This window comes from Dryobates pubescens, chromosome 26 (assembly GCF_014839835.1).
Source record: "Dryobates pubescens isolate bDryPub1 chromosome 26, bDryPub1.pri, whole genome shotgun sequence".
Classification (NCBI taxonomy): domain Eukaryota; kingdom Metazoa; phylum Chordata; class Aves; order Piciformes; family Picidae; genus Dryobates; species Dryobates pubescens.
In genome coordinates this window covers 16,968,284-16,993,937 of record NC_071637.1, presented here as the reverse complement: position 1 = coordinate 16,993,937, position 25,654 = coordinate 16,968,284, and the positions used below count along the sequence as shown (strand labels likewise).

At 55.5% G+C, this 25,654-nt stretch overlaps 1 protein-coding gene across 2 annotated transcripts; it reads right to left on the bottom strand.

Annotated features, from left to right (window-relative positions):
* Positions 1 to 25,496, bottom strand: DNAJC5 (DnaJ heat shock protein family (Hsp40) member C5). Of its 2 annotated transcripts, none has more exons than XM_054173585.1 (6): positions 25,313 to 25,496; positions 9,229 to 9,296; positions 5,717 to 5,854; positions 3,147 to 3,360; positions 1,852 to 2,023; positions 1 to 1,186 (listed from the first exon to the last, which is right to left on the bottom strand). In XM_054173585.1, the coding sequence occupies exons 3-6, from the start codon at positions 5,821 to 5,823 to the stop codon at positions 1,083 to 1,085; spliced, it is 597 nt and encodes a 198-aa protein (XP_054029560.1). In that variant the 5' UTR covers positions 5,824 to 5,854; positions 9,229 to 9,296; positions 25,313 to 25,496; the 3' UTR covers positions 1 to 1,082. The 2 variants fall into 2 exon arrangements, with proteins under 2 accessions (XP_054029560.1, XP_054029561.1); XM_054173586.1 differs by lacking the exon at positions 25,313 to 25,496 and adding an exon at positions 15,558 to 15,668.
* Positions 25,497 to 25,654: the final 158 nt, after the last annotated feature.

Below are 25,654 nucleotides of genomic sequence, written 5' to 3'. Positions count from 1 at the left end.
CTGCCCTTAGCATCGGTGCTGATTCCTCCTTGTCTGCATTTCACACCCTGCAGAACTCAGCCTGGTGCAAGCCACCAGCCCAGTTTCACTTTATGTTTCTCATCCACCCCCCTCCCCCCCCAAAAAAAGCCACCAAAAGGAAACAAACTGTTGCCATCTGGCCTTCAAAACACCCAAACTCAACCCAAAAGAGGACTGTGTTGGAAGGGAGAACCCCAACAGCCACCACCCAAGCTGGGTCTGTGGTTAGGCCACCTCACAGCTGAAGAGCTGCTCCAACATCCTAAACTCTCCTTTTGCCTGTTGGTTTCCCAAGGCAGATTTATTTCAGCTGAGAAGCAGCAGCAAGGAGGACTCCACCTCTGCAGGCTGGCATCTGGGGGGGTTTGGCTCTTGGCTTTGTAAACTTGTGGGGATAATGGCAGAGGAACGGGAGGAGGAGGGAAGGATTGGGTTGGTTGCACTCCAATGGAAGCCTCAGGCTCTTGAGAGGTCTTGAGGAGCTCAGCTGTACAGCAGGATGCTGACTGCTGCCAAACTTCAAACCTCTTTTTGGTTTGGTTTTTGGTCTTTTTTGTCTCCAGGCCAGTAGCACTGCTTAGAACTGCAGAATGTCTCCATCAGACTGCTCTGAGGGACAGCTCAAGACAGCACAGCACAGACACTGAGCAGAGCTCCAGACATGCTAGGGAACAAAAACCGGGAGGGGGAAACAAAGCGAAACAGAACAACCAAGGAAACCAAAACCGGGGGGGAGGGCAATCAAACAGGAACCAAATGAAGACCCTAACTAAACTGCTTTACAGCCTGCATGCTACAGCACTTCAGCTTATCATCAGGGTACGGCACTGGAAGGGGACAAAAGGCTGAAGGGATTACAAAAAGGAATCTTCCTGGCAGGTTGGAAGGCTGCCTGCTGGCTGGGGCAGAATGAATTCCCCTCCCCACCCCACCTCCCCATTCTCTACTTCTAATGTTCATGATTCTAGTGTTGAGTTGGCCATGGAATTTTGAAGAAGAATAATAATTAATAATAATAACAACTCCTCTTTTCAATCCATCCTAGTGAGTGGCTCCTTAGCTTAGTTGAAGCCGTCGGTGTGGTAGCTGGGGTGGGAGTCAGCTGTCAGCTGGGTTGTCTCTGTGGCTGATGCTGGCTGTATCACTATAGGTGTGTCTGAGGCCTCTGGAAAGGGAAGACAAAAGGGTTTAGGGCACCAAGGAGAAGAAAACACAGAAGAATGGTAAGGGGTTGAAAGAGGATCTTAAAGGTCATCCAAGCCCAACCCCCCCCCCCCCCCGCCAGGGCAGGATCACCTAGAGCACATCACACAGGAATGCAATAGGGAGGGGGTGAGGGGGGTTGGAAGCTCTCCACACCAGAAGACTCCACAGCCTCTCTGGGCAGCCTGCTCCAGGGCTCTGCTCCCTCACACCCAGGAATTTTCTCCTCCTGTTCAGATGCAGGCTCCTGGCTGCCACTCTGTGCCCACTGCTCCTTGGCCTGTCCCTGGGCACCACTGAGCAGAGCCTGGCCCCAGCCTCTTGCCCCCCACAGCTCCTTCAGCTCTTGCTGAGCACTGCTCAGCTCCCCTCTGGGGCTGCTCTTCTGCAGGCTCTCAGTCATTCCTTCTCCCAGAGCTGCTCCAGGCCTCTCAGCATCTCTGTAGGCTTCCCTGGACTCCCTCCAGCAGCTTCCTGTTGTGTATTTAACTCTTGTGCCACAAGCAATCCCTCACCCTCATGCACAATCCAAGACCTGTACTGATGTCTATCAAGCTCCTCAACCAGCACCCCCAGCTCTCAGTCAGAGCCTGAGGATCACTCCAGAAATCCCCCAGTGTCACTTACCCCTTTCATCTGACTGCAACTGTGCCTCCAAGTCCTCTGGAGAGACGTAGTACTCCTGCTCCTCACCTTCAGGAGGTTTAGGTTTACACTTCCCACAGCAACAATTACAGCAGCAGCACAGACAGCAACAGCAGTAGCAGCCTGTGATGAGCCCACAGAACACAAACAAGGCCTGCAGAGGACAGGAGACAGAGAAATGGTCAAAAGCTGTGACCACTGAGTGTGTGAGACTCAAGAGAGGGAAACCAGAGGCCAAAAATGCAGCCACAGAGACAGAATTCAGCAGCTGCAGTTTGCCACTCCAGCACCAAGAGAGACAGGAAAGTATGGGCAGAGCTGGCTGGGGTCTATTTGAGCTGCAAACCAGCAGCAAGGAGAAGGCCAGCTCTGCAGGACTGGCATCTCTTGGTTCCTGGCTTTGTACACCTGCTGAGATAACAAGGCAGGAGTAGGAGGAAGGAGAGAAGAACTGGTTGGCTGCACTCAAATCATGAAGAGAGCAAGATCAGGATCAGGCCTGCTTTGCAATCAGGGAGCAGACATCAGCAAGGAGAACACTCTCCCAAATCCCCTTGCACACCTACTCCAAGGTGCAAGCTTTCTGAGAAGGGAGGACTCTGGGAAGCCCTGCAGCACTGACAGTCACCAAAGGCTCTTCTGAGCTGCAGCACAGTGAGAGGAGGTCACAGACTCAGACTGGATTGGAAGGGACTCTCAAAGGTCACCCAGCCCAACCCTCCTGCAGGCAGCAGGGACATCCCCAACCAGATCAGGCTGCTCAGGGCCACATCAAGCTTGTTCCTGATTGATCTCCAGGGATGGGGCCTCAAGCACCTCCCTGGGCAGCCTGTTCCAGTGTCCCACCAGCCTCACTGTGCAGAACTTCCTCCTGATGTCCAACCTAAACCTCCCCTGCTCCAGTTCCAAACCCTTGCCCCTCACCCTATCCCCACAGCCCCTTCTGAGCAGTCCCTGCCCAGTCCTCCTCAGACACTGAATTGCAGCTCTAAGGTCTCCCTGCAGCCTTCTCTTCCCCAGGCTGAACAGCCCCAACTCTTTCAGCCTGTCCCCACAGCAGAGCTGCTCCAGCCCCCCTGAGGACCTTTGTAGCCTCCCTCTGGCCCCTCTCCAGCAGATCCATGTCCCTCTTTGTTGGGGGTCCCACAGCTGGCCACAGTTAATTGTCAGAGGTTAGAAACCCAGCAGTTCCACAAGCAGCCTGAAGACAATGACCCAAGGGAGCTCTTCAGCTCTAATGCCAGCCCAGAGCAACTTCTCCCTGCCCTTCCCCTTACCTTGGCCCACCAGCTGGACAGCACAAAGTAGGTGTTCACATTCTCTTCCCCAAACTGCTCTGCCACATAGAGCCCCAGAGAGCCATACTTGTCATAAATGTTTCTCTTTGTGGCATCAGTCAGGATGGCATGAGCATTATTGATCTCTTTGAACTTCTCTGCTGCCTCTGGATTATCAGGGTTCTTATCAGGGTGGTATTTCAATGCCAGCTTCCTGCAGAAAGAGAAAGGAGATTGGCAGGGGATTAGAATTTGGGATTTGGGCTCCAGGGGTTTGATTATTTTTCTCTCTTGGATTTTTTTTGGTCAGCTCTGTGCCTCTCACTCAGCTTCCAGGTGGTTTCCTTCATCTCTGATTCAACCTCCCTGATGGTTCTTCTTCAGATGATAGCAAAAGGCCACAGCAGAGCCTTGCTTAGCTCACAGGCTTCAGTCTGGCTGCACTTGGCCCTCAGACACCAGTGGGGAAAAGGCAAAGGAAACCAACCCCTCCTTTCTTCCTTTCCCACCCCTCAGATCCAGCAATTTCCACCAGGGAGTCTGGCTCCTGCTAAAGCCAAGCCCAAGCTAAGAGGGACAGAGAAAGGAAGCAGCCACACCACAAGCCCAAGACACAGAACCAAAGCCTAACTGAAAGCCAGGCTGCCACAGCTCCTCTGCAGTGCCTGAGCACAAGACCACAGCAATCACTTGGGGGTTGCTCACCAAGTCCTGGACAGGAAGAGAAGACTTTCCAGACCCAAATGCCTCAGGGTGTTGGGAGGTGAGGAAATCACAACCTCCCCAGACCCTGCTGGATCTCTGACAACTACAAGACAGCAGCTAACAGCCCCCAGGCTCTCCCACAGCACCAGCAAGTCAGATGAAGCACTGAGCAGCTGCCTAACCCTGCCAGGGCTGGGGCAGCCTCTACATTCTGGCTTCTGTCTGCCAAAGCTTTTCATCATTTGCCACTTTCCAGTCACCAACACCACTCCCAGAGGGTTTTCCTGCACTCAAGGAGTGAAAACAGCACAGAACTACTCAGGGGATTAAAAGTGAATATTAGGGATGAAGCCAGGAGGCTGCTGGAGCACTGCCCCAGGTTGCCCAGGGAGGGAGCTGAGGCCTGGAGCTGTGCAAGGTGAGGCTGGAGAAGGCTGTGAGCAAGCTGCTGCAGGGGAGGATGTCCCTGCTGAGGGCAGGGGGTTGGGCTGGGTGACCTTTGGAGCTCCCTTCCCACCCAACCCACTCTGTGACACACACATCTTCAGACCAGAGGACTCAGGAAGGTCTGAGGAGCTGTACATGAACCAGGAAGGAATATTTTCACCTCCTGCAATGCAAAATGTTTCCTATTTGCTAACCTGAAAATTCCCTTTAGACCCTGAGCCAGGCTGTCAGAGCACTCACAGGATGCTACAAACACAGAGTGGGTTGGGTGGGAAGGGACCTCCAAAGGTCACCCAGTGCAGCCCCCTGCCCTCAGCAGGGACATCCTGCCCTGCAGCAGCTTGCTCACAGCCTTCTCCAGCCTCACCTTGCACAGCTCCAGCCATGGGGCCTCAGCTCCCTCCCTGGGCAACCTGCTGCAGTGTTCCAGCAGCCTCCTGGGGCACAACTTGCTCCTCACATCCAATCCTGTAGCCCTTTCAGCTCCTGGGAGGCTGCTCTGGGGTCTGCCTGGAGCCCTCAGCCTGTCCTCACAGCAGGGAAAGAAGTTTGGGTAAATGTTAAAAGGCTGAAAGAAAACAACTTGGAGAGAGAGAATCCTCATGGAAAGGCAGCTGCTGACCTCTAGTTGTCAGCCTCACACACTGCCTCTTCACAAAGCAGTCTGCAAGAGCCCAGACTGTGCTGAAGGTGAAGAACCAATTACATTGAGGTAGACTTTGGAGGCATGTGGGAAGGGAGGGTGTTAGAAGGTTCTCTGTGTTTGCCTGGTTCTGTCTGGTCACTGTGAAGCCATTCTGTGTGTCCAGTTCAACCTGAAGGGCTCCAAGCAGGCTGCAGAGGGACTGCTCCCAAAGGCCTGCAGGGACAGCACCAGGGGCAGGGGTTTGAGATGAGAGCAGAACAGATTGAGATTGGAGGTGAGGAACAAGTTGTGCCCCAGGAGGCTGCTGGAACACTGCAGCAGGTTGCCCAGGGAGGGAGCTGAGGCCCCATGGCTGGAGCTGTGCAAGGTGAGGCTGTGAGCAAGCTGCTGCAGGGGAGGATGTCCCTGCTGAGGGCAGGGGCTTGGACCTTTGGAGGCCCCTTCCAGCCTAAACCATCCTGGGATTCTCTGGGCAGTGCTGCACAGCTGTGGTCCCTGTAGGGGACACAAGGCTGTCACAGGAACAACTTAACACTCTGCTCAGCTTTAGATGGAGACCTTGCAGCAGGCCCCTGCCCACCCCATTCCCAGAGGGAAGCTGCTAGGATCCCTGACCCTCACAGCCAGAGCTCAGCTCTTTCTTCCTGCTGATTGTCACAAGCAGCCAGCTTTGCCCCCAGCTTTGTCACCAGGGGCTTGAATAAACCAACTCAGGCCTTGATTCAAGGTAATCTGTGCTGCTGGGGAGCAGGTTTGAAATGTGACCCTTCACCTGTATGACTTTTTGATGTCATCTGAAGTAGCATTCTTGTCCAAGCCCAGCACGTGGTACAGGGACTCTCCAGAGGTAGAGAGGGAGCGCTGCCTCTGGTCTGCCATCTTCAGCTAGCTGCACAGACACAGCTGGCCCCTGCCAGGAGGAAAACAAGGGTGAGGAAATGCTTAGGCAAAGAGGAATGCAGAGCTCAGTCACCAAACCAGCCTTAAAGGTAGAGTTGGTGTGGGAGAATTCATCTGGCATAGGGTTTGCCTGTGCCCTGAGGAGGCTCAGGGGATGGGGAAGGTCAGAAGCTACCAGCCTCAGGGAACCATCAGTGCAAGCCAGCCTTAAACTTCCAGCAAGGCACCCAGAGGCATCACTGAGGGTCTTCTGAGGTCCCTTCCCACCCCTGCCACTCTGAGACTTCCATTTCCTATTGCAGACATTCTGTTACAGTAAGAAACCCCAAAGCTCCAACCTCCACACCCCTCCCATCCCCCCAAACCTCCACACCCCTCCCATCCCCCCAAATCTCCAACCTCCACACCCCTCCCATCCCCCCAAAGCTCCAACCCCTCCCATCCCCCCAAAGCTCCAACCCCTCCCATCCCCCCAAACCTCCACACCCCTCCCACCCCCCCAAAGCTCCAACCCCAGCCTCCCACCTTGCCACTGCCCCAGGCCAAGCAGGCTCCTTGGGACAAACCCAGCTGGAGTCATTTTGTGCCCCCCATGAGGAAAGAGGGAACACTTGCCCCCTTAGAGACATCTCCCCTCTCATCTGGGAGCCATGGACCAACCAGTGAGCAACTCTTCTAGTTACAGCCATGCTATGTGAACATGGATTGACCTCCTGCTCCAAAGCCAGATGTGAGAGGGCCTGGAGGTGGCCCCTGTGCCACAGCACAGCAGCTGTGGGGAGGTCCTGAGGAGATTAGCCCTGGCCATGCAGCACTGCAGCCAGGATGAGCACTGGGGAGAAGGCTCCTGGCTATTTGTGGCTGCTGGCATTACAGTTAGCCTACAGCAGCTTATGGAGTCTTTGGAAGAGGTATTTAAAGCAGCAGCCCCTTCTACCTGACCCTTCACCTTACATAACAAAGAACTGCAGCTTGGAAAAGGCTACCTGGAAGGGAGACTCTCAGCCACCACATCCTGCACTGCCTGGCCCTTGGGGTGACCTCAGGGTGGGAAACACCTCAGAACAGTCAGCCCTGCTGGCACCAACCCATGGGGAGCACCATGCCCAAGTGTGACTTGGTGACAAGGGCATGGATGGAGAGGCTGCAACCTTCTTGTTCACCTCTGAGCTCACTGGCAGCTACTCTCCCACCTTTGGCCTCTGCAGTTTTAGACCAGCTTAAGCCTGGACACTGTGTCCAGCTTCTCTGAGTGCAACACATCAGCTGAACTAGAGTGGCCTGGGTTGGAAGGGACCTTAGAGATCATCTCCTCCAAACCTGGGACCAGGAGAGCATCTCCTCCAAACTTCCCAACTAGGAAACTGTCATCTAACTAACTTGAGGTAGTCCCTGGCAGCTCTGGTGAGCTCTAATGACAGGCTGCCTCATAGGAAAGCTGCACATTATTGTGATTATTAATTAATACAAGGCCTAATGCTTTGGCTAAGAGTTTAAAGTGCAGCCCCAGCCTGGCAGGTTTGTGGGCAGGGAAGGCAAACCTTTCCTTTCCAAGGCTTTCCCAGCTGCCAAAAGCTTCTTGTAGGAGAGGGAAACCATTTGAGTGCTGCAAGGCAGAACACAAATGCCTCCCTCAGCTGGGCACAACTGAATTCAGTGCAAGGACAGAAATCCCTCAGGCAGGAATACAGCAGGCACAGCCCTCCAGGAGAGCCTTCCCCCCCCAGCCTCCACCCCAGCAGTCCCTGTGCTGAGGTCAAAGATCCTGGAGCAGTAATCTGGCTAATCACACAGGCCTGCTCTGCCTGCAGCCTCTCCTGCTCTCCCACCACTGCTTCCTCCCAGGGCACTCTCAGCAGCTCTGCCACAGCAGTGACTGCCCCCAGGCAGCACCCAGCCAAGGACAGGCAGTCCATCACTACTGCTCTTTGCCAGGGACCTGGGGGATTAATCTCAGCTCAGGAGGGAAAGATGATCCTGGCTGGGAGTGGACATCTTGGTACAGCTCTTCCAAGGGGGCTGCTTCCAGCTGCAGCCTTCAGGGCATTGTAGAATCACAGAATGGGTAGGGCTGGAAGGGACCTTCAAGATCATCCCATTCCAGCCCCCTGCTACGGAGGCTGTGGCTGCCTCCTCCCTGGAGGTGTTGTAGGCCAGGCTGCACGAGGCCCTGAGCAGCCTGTGCTGGTGGGAGGTGTCCCTGCCCAGGGCAGGGGGCTGGAGCTGGATGATCTCTGAGGTCTCTTCCAACCCAAACCCATTCTGTGACTCCATGAATCTGGAGCCAGGGAAGCAGGGGGCTTGTCCTGAACTGGTATGGAATGGCCAGGCTGGCCCTGGCAGAGGGGAGGAGGACAAGGTGGCAATGGGAATTCATTTGGGAAGCTTCTTATTTCCAGCAACAGGAGAGGATTATTACAAGGAATGCAACCTTTGGCTGCTCAGATCCAAAGCAGACAGTGAGGGAGCAAGCTGTGGAAGCTCAGAGTGCTCCAGCAGGCAGGACATCCTCTCTCCTGCTGTTTGGACAAGTGCCTCTAATCCACAGCCCTGAAAGCTGCTCTGTGGTTGTAGAAAGTGGTGTGGTGTGCTCAGCAACAAGCCATCTGCTGCTGATTCTAACCAAGCAGGATGCCCTGCAGAGGGTTCTCTGGGAAGGCTCTGAAGAAAGGTAATCCTCTGGATTAAACAGCACAGCTTTTAACCATCTGTGTGCCAGAACATCTGCTGCTGGTCAGCCCTCAGCACTGAAGAGTGGTTAAGCACTGGAACAGGCTGCCTTGGGCACTGGAGGAGTCCCATCCCAGGAGGGGTTTCAAAGCCATGGAGATGTGGTGCTGAGGGACCTGATGGAGCAGGTCCAGAGGAGGGACACAAAGATGCTCAGGGGGCTGGGGCAGCTCTGCCACAGGGCCAGGCTGAGGGAGCTGGGGGTGTTCAGACCTCAGAGCAGCCTGGCAGTGGCTGAAGGGCTCCAAGCAGGCTGCAGAGGGACTGCTCCCAAAGGCCTGCAGGGACAGCACCAGGGGCAGGGGTTTGAAATGAGAGCAGAGCAGATTGAGATTGGAGGGGAGGAACAAGTTGTGCCCCAGGAGGCTGCTGGAACACTGCAGCAGGTTGCCCAGGGAGGGAGCTGAGTTCAGAGCTGTTCTCACAATCTGCTACTTTTCAAGGGTGAAAAAAGGTCATTTTAACAAGAGAGAGGAGAGGAACTTGGCCAAGGTTGTATGGTGAAGGAAAAACATGAGGTGTTTTAAGCTTGGCTTTGTGAGGCCTGGGAGGTCCCTCTGAGAAACTCTGAACTCTGTTTGCTCTGCATTCTTTTGCATCTAAATGAGAGGGGGGTTATTTGAGCTGGAAGGAATCAAAGGCTGCAGGACTTACCTTCAAAGACTGGAACTGGAGAGCAGGTCTGAGGTGACAGCCTCCACACACCACCAGAAGTGAATCTCCTGGAGACAAAACAGAAAGCAGAGCAGCTGGGTCAGCAGCTCCTGTGTGGCAGGCTCCTTGCTCACAACACTGCCTTGGAACCTGCTGAGGACAAGAGGGAATGGAGCAGCAGTGAGGTGACCTCCTGTGCCTCTGCACCTAGAGCAGCTAAGTGTTGAGAGCAGCACCAACACTGAGACATTGCACTCTGGAGGAGTTCAGCACCTGCCTCCCACACAGCTGGCACCACACAGCACATCTGGAAGGCTCTGGAGCAGTATTTTCATTATGCTGTCACTCAAATCACAGAACCCCAGAATGGGTTGGGGTGGAAGGGAGCTCCAAAGGTCACCCAGTGCAGCCCCCTGCCCTCAGCAGGGACATCCTCCCCTGCAGCAGCTTGCTCACAGCCTTCTCCAGCCTCACCTTGCACAGCTCCAGCCATGGGGCCTCAGCTCCCTCCCTGGGCAACCTGCTGCAGTGTTCCAGCAGCCTCCTGGGGCACAACTTGCTCCTCACCTCCAATCTCAGTCTGCTCTGCTCTCATTTCAAACCCCTGCCCCTGGTGCTGTCCCTGCAGGCCTTTGGGAGCAGTCCCTCTGCAGCCTGCTTGGAGCCCTTCAGCTGCTGGGAGGCTGCTCTGAGGTCTGCCTGGAGCCTTCTCTTCCCCAGGCTGAACCCCAGCTCCCTCAGCCTGGCCTTGTGGCAGAGCTGCTCCAAGCCCCTGAGCATTTTCATAGCCTCCTCTGGACCCTCTCCATCAGGCCCAGGTCCTTGCTGTGCTGAAGGCTCCAGAGCTGGACAGAGCACTGGCAGTGAAGGGCTCAGCAGAGCAGAGTGACTCCTTGATGTGCAAGTCCAGAGCAAGACCTGAGTGTTTCTCCTGCCCAGAATGTTTTACAGCAGGGTAAGTCTCCACAATGTAAATACTTCTCTTTGGGATTGATCAGCTGTCACAGTCAGCTACAGCTGCTTTAAATCACAGATCATTCAATGGCTCTGTGCTTCTATCTGCAGCTTCAGCCTCCTCTCCCCAAGCTTTTCCCAGGCTCTTGTCTGAAACAGACACTGGTGACACAGGAGCTCTAAGAGCCCTCAGCTAAGACTCTGGGCTGTTTTAGCTGGGGTGTTTGTGCAATGCCTGTCCTTAGAACAGGAGAAGTCTGTTTTTCAAGTCTTGGTAATCTGTGATGCTGTTAGAGAGAGGCTGCTAAAGCAGCTTAGCTGACACAGCAGGCTGGGAGCTCCAGCACACAAGCTGGAGGCAAGGTGAGACAGAGCCAGGCTCTGGCCCCAGCCCACAGAGGTCTGGTGGTGTTCAGATGCTTTCACAGCTGCTAAAGGCTGTTGGGCTTTGTAACTGCAAGAGAGAAAAGAGGTTTGTCTGCCCAGCAGCTTCCTTCACAAAGCACAGCACAGATGGAGCTGGGGAAGTGCATGGAGCAGCTCAGTGTCACTGCGCCACGATCAGTGCCACCCTACCTGCCATCCAGACTGGCTCATGTAGAGCAACACCAGCTCCTTTTGCCAGGGCAGATTGCCACCCACACCACCACATTCTCACCCTATTCACATCCCCTCATCCTGAAGCACAGCCCCCAGAAAACAGCCAAGTCTCACTTCAGTGCAGGAGGAGGAAGGGAGCCCGAGGGGACAGCGACACAGCCCCCTCGGCTCAGCCGGCAGGGCAGGGGCAGAGGCCAGGCAGGAAGAGAAGCCTCAGAACAGCCAGCTCAGAATGTCTTCAACTCAGAAGACACAGACAAGGGTTGCTGTCTTCATCTGGATGCAAGCAACAAGATCTTCTTCAGTCTCTCAGCTACTTCAACACAGCCTGGAGAGGAGCAGGCTCCAGGCAGACCTCAGAGCAGCCTGGCAGCAGCTGAAGGGCTCCAAGCAGGCTGCAGAGGGACTGCTCCCAAAGGCCTGCAGGGACAGCACCAGGGGCAGGGGTTTGAAATGAGAGCAGAGCAGATTGAGATTGGAGGGGAGGAACAAGTTGTGCCCCAGGAGGCTGCTGGAACACTGCAGCAGGTTGCCCAGGGAGGGAGCTGAGGCCTGGAGCTGTGCAAGGTGAGGCTGGAGAAGGCTGTGAGCAAGCTGCTGCAGGGCAGGATGTCCCTGCTGAGGGCAGGGGGCTGCACTGGGTGACCCTTCCAACCCAACCCATTCTGTAAGGTTCCATTCACAGCAGAGAACCTGATTTACAGCTGGAAATAACCAAAGGAGACCAAAATAAATCCCAGGGGAAAGTTCCTCTGCTAAAAATTAACCTGCATGAGAGTCCTGCCAGCTCCTTCCCCTCACCTCAGGCTGGCAGCTCCCTGCCCACCGCAGCCTTTGCCGGGCTGCTTCCTGCTGCCACTGGCAACTCTTAATTTAGTGACTCAGGAATGTTTTGATCTCCCAGCTCAATCTCATTATTCAGCCAGCCAGATCCACTGACCCAGAGCTCTACATAATACCCAGCTTGTAATTCCCTGTAAATATCTGCCCCCTCTTCCTGCAAGCCACTCGGGCTACAAACAAAAGGAGGAGAAAACGAAAGGGAAGCCTTCCAAACCAGAGCCTAAGGGATGGTGCCCAGCCTCAAACCCACCAACACTCTGAGGAAACCAGGCTGGGGAAAGGGAAGAGTGCTAGATAAACACAGCTGTGTGTGTGAAAATCCTGAGACAAGGTTAAGGAATGAAGGGGAGCAGCAAGAAAGCTGGGGAGGGATTTTTGGCAGCAGATTGCAGTGCCAGGATGAGGGCAAATGGCTTTGAGCTCGAAGAAGGCAGAGTGAGGCTGCAGATGAGGAAGAAATTCTTTCCAGTGAGGGTGGGGAGACCCTGGCACAGGTTGCTCAGGGACCTTGTGGATGCCTCCTCCCTGGAGGTGCCTGGATGAGGCCCTGAGCAAGCTGGGCAGGTGGGAGGTGTCCCTGCCCATGGCAGGGGGTTGGAGCTGGCTGAGCTTTGAGGTCCCTTCCAACCCAACCATTCCATGAAGATAACAAAACCAAGGCCCCCTGAATGCAAAGTCAGCACAGCAGCACAGCAGCACTGGGCAAAGTTTGTAACACAGAGAGGAAAGCTGCTGAGGACAGCCTGGGGCTCCCCCCTTCTGCTCACACCACTGCCAGCTCTCCCAGCCCCATCTGCCCTGGAGGTTTGGGTCTGATTTATCTCATACAGTATTTCCCCCCCAGGAGTGCTCAGCACCTTTTCCTCTTCCAGCCCCCAGGCACAAACTCATCTTTTCCTTAGAGAAATCAGGAGTTTGCTCAGATCTCTTGGATAGGCAGCACAGCTGCTCCCTCTGCCCACCCTCTGCCAGGGGCAGCAGAACCTCTTCATGTACCCACTTCTCACCAGGATTGTCACCACCCAGCTCCAAATGCTGCTGACAAAGGGAACTGTCTTTAGGATGCACTGCTGCCTAATCCATCTCTGGCCTGGACCTGAGCTATACCACAGCTGTCAGAGAGACAGTGCTGCAGTTAAGGCAAAGGAAGTAACAGCCACTCAGTAAATCCCTGGCCAAAGCAGAAGCTCCCAGGCCTTTGCTCTCACATCCTGACTCGCTCACATCGCTTGCAAAATGAATCAGCATTGGAGAAGTGATGTGAAAAGGCTGAAGGCAAAGCAACTGCCTCATGACTGCACTCAGCCCACTCCCTATCATCACACTGACTCACAGCATGGTAGGGGTTGGAAGGGACCAAGCCCCCTGCCAAGGCAGGGTCACCCAGAGAAGGTCACACAGGAATGTGTCCAGGTGGCTTCTGAACCTCTCCAGAGAAGGAGACTCCACCACCTCCCTGAGCAGCCTGCTCCAGGGCCCTGCAGCCTCAGAGCAAAGAAGTTCCTCCTCCTGTCCAGCTGGAAAAATCCCCTTGCTTGTGACTGCAGCAATGCTGCTGAAGCATGAAGCCTGCCCCACACAGAGGGATGCTTGGGACACAGAGCTGAGCTCCCCCACGGGGGAATGGGACTGGCACTGCTGGGTCACACCTCCAAGTCTGACCATGAAAGGTTTATGAACAGTAACAAAAAGTTGTCTGTTGCCTCCTGGGGCAAAAGGTTCAGGCTGGATCAGCTGTCAAGATGTGAGCACAGGGCTCTCCACAGCTCCCAATGCTGCAGGTTGGCACCAGGCTGGATGAAGCAGCAAATGCACCACAGACACACAGGGATCAAAATAACTTCAGCAACAGGCTGAGGAGACAATGCTGCTCTCAGCATCACCTTTCCACTGCACAGGCAGCTTCTGCCTGCTCAGAAAGCTGTGAGGTTACAGAGGACACCTGGAAAAGCCACAGAGGCAGTCTGAGGCACAGACCACGCTGCAGTGATCCTCTCATGCATGAGAACCTCCCAGGTGGTTGGCAAAGGGAATGGCAAAGGAGGCTTGGAAGAAATCTGGGGACAGACTTTTGAGCAGGGCCTGCTGGGGTGATGGTTTGAATCAGCAGTGAGGGCATTTAGGCTGGAGATAAGGAAGAAATGTTTGACACTGAGGGTGGGGAGAGCCTGGCCCAGGCTGCCCACAGAGCTGGGAGCTGCCCCCTGCCTGGCACCACTGCAGCTCAGGTTGTGAGCAGCCTGCTGAGCTTGGGGATGTCCCTGCTGAGTGCAGGGGGTTGCACTGGAGGAGCCTGAAAGGTCCTTTCTGGGATTCTATGATTTATCAGAGACTACTCTGGAAGGGCAGGAGAAGGTTACAGTCTGCACCCAGCAGACAGTAGCACGAGATGGAGAAAGGCAAGTTCCCATCATCTCTTGCTAGCACTTGTGGAGGCAAATGAAAGGTGGATCAGGCTTTCCAGCTCCAATTTAAGCAGTGCTCAAAACCTCTGCATTATAAAATGTTACAAAGCAAGCAATCATGTTTTACAGCCTGCAAGCCAGGCCAAAGCTATTGCACAGCTGCTTCAGGAGCAGAATTGCTTTGCTGACAAATAAACACTCTCAGCAGCTTCACTCCTGGGCACTGCTGGCAATGACTTTGAAATGGTTTACTCTGATGGCCTGAAAAACAGCAGAAATGAATCACAGAAAGGTTTGGGGTGGAAGGGAGCTCCAAAGGTCACCCAGCCCAACCCCCTGCCCTCAGCAGGGACATCCTCCCCTGCAGCAGCTTGCTCACAGCCTTCTCCAGCCTCCCCTTGCACAGCTCCAGCCATGGGGCCTCAGCTCCCTCCCTGGGCAACCTGCTGCAGTGTTCCAGCAGCCTCCTGGGGCACAACTTGTTCCTCACCTCCAATCTCAATCTGCTCTGCTCTCATTTCAAACCCCTGCCCCTGGTGCTGTCCCTGCAGGCCTTTGGGAGCAGTCCCTCTGCAGCCTGCTTGGAGCCCTTCAGCTGCTGCCAGGCTGCTCTGAGGTCTGCCTGGAGCCTTCTCTTCCCCAGGCTGAGCACCCCCAGCTCCCCCAGCCTGTCCTTGTGGCAGAGCTGCTCCAGCCCCCTGAGCTCTCCTCTGGATCCTCTCCATCAGCTCCATGTTCTTCCTGTGCTGAGGGCTCCAGAGCTGGACACAGCCCTGCAGATGAGGGCTCCCCAGGGCAGGGCAGAGGGGCAGGATCCCTCTCTCCATCTCTGGCCACGCTGCTTTGGGTGCAGCCCAGGCTGCCCTGGGCCTTCTGAGCTGCAAGCTCACACTGCTGGCTCCTGCCCAGCACCCCCAAGTCCTTCTCTGCAGGGCTGCTCTCAATCTCATCACCCCCAGCCTGGGCTGGTATCTGGGATTGCCCTGACCTAGGTGCAGGACCTTACACTTTGCCTTACTGAACCTCTTGAGCTTCTCTTCAGCCAGCTCTGCATCCTGCCCAGCTCCAGGCTGTGCCACCAGGAGAAGGGAATTCACATATCTCCAACCTGATCTCACCCCATCAGCTCTGGGCTCTTCCTTGGAGAAACTCTGCCTCTTTTCAAGTTCTTATTCTCTGCCACTTGGCTTTTTAACAGCTCTCTCCTCCCCCCCCAGCAGACAAATTTTCCTCTCCAGGAGTTATGAGTAAAAAAGCCAAGTATCAGAGCTGGGCACAAAGGACAAAGCCAAGCTGCCAGCAACCAGGGAAAGAAAAGCTAAACACCTCTGCAGGAGCCCCAGGAAGCCAAGGTGATTGCCTCTGTAACACCAAGGTCTCTCTCTGTGCACTTCACAGGGCAGTTTTTAACCTACCACATTTTACTCCTTTTCCCCCTACCTGATTTCCCCCTAAAAATTAAGCTTCCTGATTCAGTAAGACAAACAGGAAAGAAACTTCCCCCCCCTCCCCCTAGTGTACTTTTACCTCATACATCCAATCAGGTCCTGCCAGCCCAAGAAGGTCCCAAATGACTCCAGCAACACTCAGTTAAGTTGTGGAGGCTTCAGATCCAAAGAGTTTTGTCTTTTGCAAAGTGAAGCGGAGCTAAAATCCTCTTTTCTCTCCTAATTGCTCAAGTGTATTTCCCCAGGTTTGGAGGGGAGAGGGGAGGAGACTTCACTCTTGTGCTATTTCACTTCCTCACACAAACTGCCAGAGGAGAGAACAATTCCATTTCCTCCTGAAAAAAAAACCAAAACAACCTAGAAAGGGCTTCTGAGACACATTCAAAGACTTCTTTGTGAGGCCACAGAGAGACAAAAGCAAGAGCAGCCCAGCAGATTTGTCTTCTTTTCAGACGGGCCTGGATGCTAATCGGGGAGGTCAAAAGCCAGCCCCGACCCAACCCCACGGAGCCGCCGCTCCTTCCCCCGGCCTGACTGCCGGGGCTGGATCCAACAGCGGAGCAGAGCCAAGCACGGGGCGCTGGGATGCTGCTCCTGCAGGCCTGCAGCTGAGCAAAACAGGGCCAGCAGAGAGCACCGGGGGTGGCAAAGAGGGTTTGGACCCTCAAAGCTGCTGCTTTCAGGAAACTGCAGACAAGAACACAAAGCACTGCAGCAGGATTTTAACTGGAAGCTCTTTCCCACCCTAGAAGCAGCACTCTGCAGGAGCTGAAGTGCTGGGAGCAGGCTGCAGCACCGACCTGAGCACTGCCTGCTGGACTGCACCATGCAGAGAGCCCCCAAAACCCTGCAACCCCCCCCAAAATTAACACCAAAAAACCCCCAGCAAGACATCACCAGGGGTAAGTGGTGCCCTGAATACAAACAGGGCACAGGCTGCAAGACAAAAATCACAGAGCTGCCAGGGCAGGAAGGGAGCTCAAGGCTCAGCCAGTGCCAGCCCCCTGCCATGCCCAGGGACACCTCACACCACAGCAGGTTGCTCACAGCCACCTCCAGCCTGGCTGCAAACACCTCCAGGCAGGAGGCTGCCACCACCTCCCTGGGCAGCCTGTGCCAGGCTCTCACCACCCTCATGGGCAACAACTTCTTCCTCACAGCCAATCTCTATCTCCCCACTTCTAGTTCTGCTCCATCCCCCCCAGTCCTCCCCCTCCCTGACACCCTCCAAAGTCCCTCCCCAGCTTTCTTGTAGCCCTCTGCAGATCCTGGAAGGCCACAATGAGGTCTCCTCAGAGCCTTCAGTCTATCTCCCCAGCAGAGGAGCTCCAGCCCTCTACTCACCCCTGAGGCCTTTCTTTGGACATGTTCCAGCACACCCATGGAGCTCAGCCTCTGTGCTAGGGTGAAGGGCTGAGCACAAACCCAAGCTCATCAAGCCCCTCCACACACACCCCAACACTTCAAGGGGACCAAGCAGACCATCTCCAGGTCCCCAAACCTCTGCTACAAGCAGGCTGCAGAGGGACTGCTCCCAAGGGACTGCAGGGACAGCACCAGGGGCAATGGTCTGAGATGAGAGCAGAGCAGATTGAGATTGGAGGTGAGGAGCAAGTTGTGCCCCAGGAGGCTGCTGGAACACTGCAGCAGGTTGCCCAGGGAGGGAGCTGAGGCCCCATGGCTGGAGCTGTGCAAGGTGAGGCTGGAGAAGGCTGTGAGCAAGCTGCTGCAGGGGAGGATGTCCCTGCTGAGGGCAGGGGGCTGCACTGGGTGACCTTTGGAGGTCCCTTCTGATCCAAACCATTCTGCAGTTCTCTGCACTGCTCTCACTCTGCACTCATTTCATCCACACACTGCCTGGTGCGTGGTGCCCCTGGTGCTCTCCCTCAGTCTGGCAACAGCACTTCATGGCTGCCTAAGAAAATAAGAGAAACCAACCAAACCAACCCCAAAGCCATAACTTAGCAGTAAGAAAGCAGCTGGGGATGGTGTTTGCCCTGCTGATTCCCTCCTAACTCACTAGTGATTAACAGGCAAAGACACAGCTTGCATTTCAGACTGCAGACATGGCTTGGAGCCCTGGCACTTAGGGAAAAACCATGGGTTTGCCTTTAGTTGTGACTGAGCTTCCCAACAGGAGAAATGGGTGAAGGAACAGAACATCTGAACACATCTACAACTCAGCTGTGAGACTGGCATCACACTGCAGGAGGCTTAAAACTCAAAGGCCAGAATTAGAGTCACAGAGTGGTCTGGGTTGGAAGGGACCTTAAAGACCATCTAGTTCCAACCACCTCCTTTCCCAGAAGCTGGATTTAGATCAGACACTGGAAAGAAATTCTTCCCCATGAGGGTGGTGAGGCACTGGGACAGGTTGTCCAGAGAAGCTGTGGTGGCTCCAAGCACTGAAAGCCAGGTTGGATGGGACCTGAAGCAAGCTGAGCTAGGAGGAGGTGTCCCTGCCCATGGCAGGGGGGTGGGAATGGATGAGCTTTGAGGATCCTTCCAACCCAAATCGTTCTGTGATCCTATGATACTGATGTGTAACTGCAGCCCTGCCTCTCCCAAGGCACAGCCCTCCCATCTGCAGTGCACAGCACACTTAGCCTCTCTTCCACCTAAAGTAGCAGGGGAAGAAAGGCAGAAGCCCCTGCAGGCCTGGGAGTGAAGCACAACCCTGCTTTCCTCCATCTTATCTCAGAACCCTGCTGCTTCCAGTGCCTTGTTGAGAGCACAGGCAGTGACTCCTGCACGTTAAAGATCCTCTCTCTGATGACTTTGACTCTTCCCTGCTTGCTCTCTGGAGGCTGTTGAAGTGTACAGATGCATTTTTCTTCCTCCCTCTCAGCAGAACATCTCCTGGAGGCACACCTCAGGATGGTAACTGTGTGGAGGAGCAGCATCCCTGTGCAGCAGAGCTCCTCAGCTATCAGATGGAGAACACTCCTCAAGTCCACAAGAGGAGCAGCTTGGAACCTGGAACTTGAATCAATTCACTGCTCTGAACAGTAACCAAATCTCTTTACTCCACTCAGAGCAGGAAATCTGCTTCAGGGAACAGCTCACCTCAAATGGCAGGCACTGCAAAGTCTCATGGTCCCTTCCCTCCTCCTGAAGAGCAGCAGACAAGGAGCAGGGAGGAGCAGAGGAGCAAGAAGCAGCCAAAGCTAAACCACACAGGCAGGAAGGAAAAACCAGGCACCTGCTCCCACCAAGGTCCCACACTGAACCACCTCACCCCCAGCCAGAGCTCACACTGGGAGTGAGGTCCCTGTCCAAAACACCACACAGATCAGCTTGGTTCAGGTGCAGCAGCTCAGGCCAAGTGCTTTGGATCCAAGCAGGAATCAGCCTGACCTGGAACTGTACCAGGACAGCTCCAGTCCCTGCTGGACCTGAACTAGAGCAGAGCTTCAAAAAGGAAGCACTGCTTCAGCTCCCTCTGCAGATCCCAGGAGATCCCAGAGGGATCCTGTGTGTCCCTCCTACAAGCACACTGAGCACTGAGTAGTTTCACCTCCCAAACACACCCTGCCATGCCCAGCATCCCAGCCAGGCCCTAACACCTCCCATTTTGTCTGCTGACTCCTCTCCTGCTCTTGCACTTGCAAGCCCCAGCAGCAGGACTGCCAGCTCCCCTGCTGCCAGGGTCCCTGGGGAGGAGGAGAAGTCACACATTTCTTAACAGAACTGTGAATAAATTCCCTTAATTGCTTACCACTGAGGAACCTGACCTGCTAAACCTCTCCCCTGGTGCATCTGGCCTTGCCTGGGCGAATTTCCTGTGCAGGGCAGGCTCCACACCGCTGCAGACATGGTCACTGTTAACTCCTCAGGCTCCCCAGAGCATCTCCTCCTCCTCTCTCAAAAAAGCTTTAGGCCTGATTGTGTTTTCTTTCTCTTTCCAGGAACTGTCTTCTAAATCCTCCTGCCATGAGGGAAAGGAGAACCCTCCAGTGACTGACCCAGCCTAGGCACAGGCCCCCATCACACCCCATCCACTGCAACCCAGCTACCTCCCCTCAGACCACTTCTGAGCACGAATGAGGCTGCCAAGATCTTAGCACCAGAGGAAGAGAAAATCCTCTGTGGCATCAGCTATGGAATGGTGAAAGGGCAAAGAGGATTCTCCACTGAAATACAGCCCCAGAAGTAAAGAGATCACAAAGAGGAAATGCAAACAGAAACCTTGAGCAGTTTCTGCTTCTTGCAGCTCCTCCTTGGTCACTGCAATGACCTCAGTAAGCTTTGGACTTTCCTCCTCTGCCCTGCCAACTACTATCGGCCTGCAGGGCTCACAGAAGTTGGTTGAGAGTAAAGGATGGGATGGGTGACACCCACAGGGACCTGGACAGGCTGCAGAGGTGGCTGAGGAGAAGCTCAGGAGGTTGAACAAGGCAAAGTGTAAGGTCCTGTGCCCAGGCTGGGGCAATCCCAGGTATCAGCCCAGGCTGGGGAATGATTGGGAGCAGCCCTGCAGAAAGGACTTGGGGTGCTGGCCCCCTGAGCATCTTTGTGGCCTCCTCTGGACCCTCTCCATCAGCTCCATGTCCTTCTGTGGTGATAGCTCCAGAAGTGGACACAGTGCTCCAGGTGAGGTCTGAGCAGAGCAGAGGGGCAGGATCCCCTCTCTCCATCTCTGGCCACACTGCTTTGGGTGCAGCCCAGGCTGCCCTTGGCCTTCTGAGCTGCAAGCTCACACTGCTGGCTCCTGCCCAGCCTCTCATCCAGCAGCACCCCCAAGTCCTTCTCTGCATCACCCCCAGCCTGGATTGATATCTGGGATTGCCCTGACCTAGGTGCAGGACCTTACACTTTGCCTTATTGACCCTCCTGAGCTTCTCCTCAGCCACCTCTGCAGCCTGCCCAGGTCCCCCTGGCTAGCACCCATCCCACCCTCCAGACTAATGCTGTGCAGACACAAGCTCAAAAGCAACCAGAAGTTGGCAGGACATAAAAAACCCTGAAAGGATGGTCAAGGCATCTTCCACCCTCCCATGAGGGACCTACACATCAAGAATGCACTGAAAACCCTCCACAACTGGGATGATCTTTCATTCTCCAGCTCTCCTGTGAACACAGCAATTGCTCCTCTCCTGGTAGCTGCTAGCACTTGGTTTAAAATAGTCAAACAATCTTTTGAGGCACTTCTTCACTCTGGAATGTGGGTTTTCTGGTAGCAGTTTACACTGCCTGAAATAGGAAACAAAATGAGTTGGAAGCTAACCCAAAATATTTGCTGACAGCTCTGGGGTTTGTGTTTGGGGTTTGTGGTTCTTCTTTTTTATTGATTAAGGAAACTTCTGAGTGAACCTTGAGCCATGGCACCCTCCAAGCTCCTCTCCTCCAGATGAAAAGCAGTCCCTGGGTCACCCAGCCAGCATCAACACTGAGTACCTGACAGGCTAAAAACCCCAAGAGAATGAAAGAAAACCACTGAAACAAGGCCAAGCCCTCACAAACAGCTCTGCAAAGTGTGGGCAACCTGCTGGCAGCCTGTGCTGAGCAGCTGCCCCAAGCCTGCTCCTCAGCTCCCTTCTCATCCTGCAGGTTTGGACTTTGGCAGATGTCCACTCACCACCATCCTGGATGTGTGGAAGAGCTCTGATGGCCAGGACAGGTAGCCAGAGAGTTAAATCCCTAAATCCCAGCAGGGTGGGGTTGGAAGGCTCTGGAGCTCACCCATCCCAGCCCCTGCTCCAGCAGGGCTCCCACAGCAGCCTGCCCAGGGGCACAGTGCCCAGGGGGGGTTGGAAGCTCTCCACACCAGGAGACTCCACAACCTCTCTGGGCAGCCTGCCCCAGGGCTCTGCTCCCTCACACCAAGGAAGGTTCAGATGGAACCTCCTGTGCTCCAGATTGTGCCCATTGCTCCTTGTCCTGTCCCTGGGCACCACTGAGCAGAGTCTGTCCCCAGCCTCCTGCTCCCCACAGCTCCTTTAGCTCATGCTGAGCACTGCTCAGCTCCCCTCTGGGGCTGCTCTGCTCCAGGCTCTGAGCCTCTGCTCCTCACAGAGCTGCTCCAGGCCCCTCAGCATCTCTGCAGCCTCTGCTGGACCCTTTCCATCTAGCTAGGCACAGGAAACCCCTCTCTGGTGCTGCTTTGTTTTCCAGCCAGGCTGGGAGACCCAGAGGGGAAAGGCCACGAGGAACAGAGCTGAGCTGGATGTGGAAGTTGTCAGAGCCATGTCAAGAGGACTGGCACAGATCAAGCTGTGAAGGAATCGGTGAGTTTACTACAATTCCCTTGACTTAGCCCCCATGGCTGCTGTGCTAGATGGGAGAGCAGCAAAACTGCTGCCAGATGCCATCTGACACACTCTGGGGAGGGTGCTGGGAGTGCTCAGCCCCATGCAGAAGCTTTTCTGCTACCCACTTCCCTTGCCAATGATGGATACTCTGGTTCTGAACACTCATGGTGCTTTAAAAGAGCAAACACTGGCAAAGTGATTGAAAAAGGGGAAATAAGCCAATTAGTGCAGGGCAGGTACAGGGGTGGTGCTCTGAGTCATTCCATGGACAAAGAGGATTTGCAGGCCCACCTTGGGAGGACATTCTGGACTCCTCAAAGTCAATAAAAAGAGTCCCAGCAGCACCTTCAGTTCAAGCTACACCACCACTCCTTAGCTCCTCCAGTCAGGCCTCTGCCAGTGCTCACTCCCCAAATGCTCAAACACAGGCAGAAGGCCTCCCTGCAGCTCCCCAAGGGAAGAGAGCTGCTGGTGAGCAGCATCACTGCTGCCAGCCACCAGCACAGCCTGCACACAGACCAAAAGCCTCCCCAGCAATGCTCCTGTTCCCAGCTCCCACTGGGGTCCCACTCACCTCCTTCTGCAGTCTGAAGACGCTAACTCTACTGCCTGGATGGACAGCTCCACACAGGGCAAGAAGAAAAAGCTGCACTGTGACCCTCTGCTGCAAAAGACATCCCTGGCAGGCTCCAGCCCTCTTGGGTGGCTTCAGCAGCGAGGCAGGTGGGTGGCTGTGCCACCTCAGCCACAAACCACATGAACTCCCTGCAAGCCAACCGCAGAGCAGGGCACAGCACCGCAGGAGGTCGACTGCTTGGTGTCTGGGAGAGCCTGGAAGGGTGTTTACAGTCCTTGGGAATCATCCACAGGGGGAGAAGCTGGGAATCATCCACATGGAGAGAAGTTTCACTCTCAGACATGCTACAAAGCCATCACTTCTTTCAGGCACTGGCTGATAAAAGGTGGCTAAATACAGCAAGCAGCTCCCCTGTGACGCTGGGAAACCTCTGCTTTGGTTTTCCCCAGCGCTCTGAACCTGCAACTTATCCATAGAAGCCATCAAAAGTTCAGGAGGAAAATGACCACACTGCAGCATCTCCCCTTCAACACCATGGACAAGATGAAATAGAGAGAGGAGGGAAAGAAACAGCTCTTTGTGCCCAGAGAAAGGTGCAAATCTCATCTCTAAACTCAGGGGCATCCATGCAGCAGTTTCTGCACGGCCAGCACCACGGCCAAAGCAAATCATGGGCTAGGCTGCAGCAAGAGCAGTGTGGGCAGCAGGGCAGGAGAGGGGGTTCTGCCCCTTGACTGCTCTGCTGAGACCCCACCTCAGACACTGCCTCCAGCTCTGGTGTCCCCACCACAAGAAGGACACAGAGCTGTTGGAGAGTCCAGTGGAGGGCAACAAAGGTGACCCAAGGGCTGGAGCAGCTCTGCTGTGAGCACAGGCTGAGGGAGCTGGGGGTGTGCAGCCTGGAGAAGACTCCAGGGGAACCTCAGAGCTGCCTTCCAGTACCTGAAGGGATCCTGCAGGTAGGCCACAGAAGCACTTTTCATGAGGGTGTCTGGAGCCAGCACATGGGGGAATGGTTTGAAGCTGAGGCAGAGCAGGGTTAGGCTGGATCTTAGGAAGCAGTTCTTCAGTATGAGGGTGGTGAGACTCTGGAACAGGTTGCCCAGAGTGGCTGTGGAGGCCTCCTCTCTGCTCATGGCCAGGTTGGATGAGGCCTTCAGCAGCAGACTCTGGAGAGAGCTGTCCCTGTCCATGGTGGAGAGGCTGGAGCAGATGATCTCTGAGCTCCCTTCCAACCTGAGCCATCCTCCAAAGCCCTTAGAGCTGGAAGCCCACAGGAAGATGCTCCAATAAAAACAAACTCTATATATTGAGTTAATTTTCTCTTCAGCTCCAGCTTTCTCTTCCCCTCGCTGCTCCCTTCCAGAGCAGAGCACCCTTGAATTATCAGAGGCAATTCATTAATGCAAATGAATTTGGCATCTGTTTCTCAGCCAGATTAGGACTCTGTCATCTCCCATCCAAAGCAAACCAAACTGCAAACCCTGACCCTAAGCAGCCCAAACCCAACAGCTGCCCAACAGCTTGGAAAAAGCCAACAGCAAACCCCCAAACCTTTCACTCAGACTGTGGCAGAAGGAGAAATTCCACCCCGAGGAGGCTGCTGCTGCTGCTCCAGCGCTTCAGGAGCTCCACAGCCTGACGCATTCAGAAGGAAATCCTTGCAGCTTGACAGACTCCTGAGCTTGATGCAGGCACGAAATGGGTGAAGCACCACCGGGCAGCCACTGGGAGACTGCGGCCTGCCAGGGGTTTTGCTTCCACAGCAGCGGACTCCTGTGCCACTCACACACAGAAGGAACATTTCCTTTTCCTGAAGATAAGGCAGCACGAGGGCAGGAGGCAGGGCATCAGCTCAGAGAGTGATTTCATGCCAGTGGAAGATGAGCACCAAATTGATGCCTTTTCCTTTGCAGCTCTGCCGCAGGAGACAGAGCACTAAAGCCTCCACAGCGCAGGAGCATTAACACCCCGAGACAAAACCGACCTGAAAAAAGCCAACAGGAACCTTTGGCTTTCCTGTCTCTGCCCCACGGATGGTTTTCACCTTGCCCAGGGAGGGAGGAAGGGCTCCGGGAGGGCAACAGACTCCAGTCATAAAGCCAAGGGGTTTGTGTCACCCTGCCTACGCCAGCAGGCTGTTGATAAAGCAGAGAACCAGGAGCAGGCTGCGAGCAGGGAGCTGGCTGCCCCCGATGCGTCCAGCGGTGTTCCCTGTCACCCCCCCATCACCTGCCCGGAATTCCTAATCCAAGGAGCAGAAGAAGCTGCAGGAAGGGAGGGAATTGTGCTGCCTTTGCAAGTTTCTCCCGAGAAAGGCTGGATTTACTTCCCGGTGCTTAGTACGTCATTCATTAAGCACATCCTAATCTGAGCCGGGGGAAATTATTGTGTGGAGGGGCAAATAAAAAACCCAACCCCCCCCCAAAACCTGAAGGGAACAACAACGTCAGGCAAGGGATGTAAAACCGGAATGAATGCTAAACCGCAGCCCCCCAGCCAAAGGCCAGCCGCGGGGAACCGCGGCCCCCACGCATCACACACCGCTGCCGTCCACCATTCACCTTTCCAGGCCTTTTCCTTTCGCTTTTGGGGGTTGGGTTGGGTTTTTTCCCTTCCCTCCCCCACCCCCTTGATTTCGCCAGCTGGGAGCAGAGGCCGCAGGCCCCCAGCCCCTGCAGGGGTGTGCATGTGGGTGGAAGGCAGGGAGCGAGGCTCTCCACCCCCCGGCCCCAGCAGCAGCCTCCCGGGGAGGGGGCCGCCGGCGCGGGGATGCTCTGCGGAGCTCGCCGGCCAGCGCCGGGACCCCGCATCGCATCCTCCCCGGGGACCCGCCGCCTGGCCGCTCCCCTCCCTTCTCCATCTGCCCCCAGCCCAAAGCGCTCCCGTGCCGCCTCCCTGCCCCGTGCCCGGTTCCCGTCCCCCGCCTCGCCGCCGGCAGCTCCATCTTGGCCTCCGCCCGCGGGCCGAGCCCGGCCAGGCCCAGCCCAGCGCCGCCGCTCTCACCTGCGGCCCCGCGGGCGGGCGGGGGCCGGGCAGCCCCGGCCCCACGGTGCGGTTCCGGCTCGGCTTCCTCCCGGCGTCAAGCGCACTCCGGTCGCGGCGGCGTCCCCTCAGCCGCTACCGCCGCCGCCAGACAGCGAGCGGGACCCGGCGACGCCGACGGCGGGCGGAGGAGGGGCGGGCGGGAGGCGCCTGCGCACCGAGAACCCCCGCACCGCACCGGCGAGCGGCAGAGCGGCCGCGGTGCGTGGCTGTGGGGAGAGCGGCTGCGTGGAGCGGGGGCGAGGTCGCGGATGACGGAGGGAGGGGAAGGCGGTAAAAGGCAGGGAGAGAGCGGCAAAAACG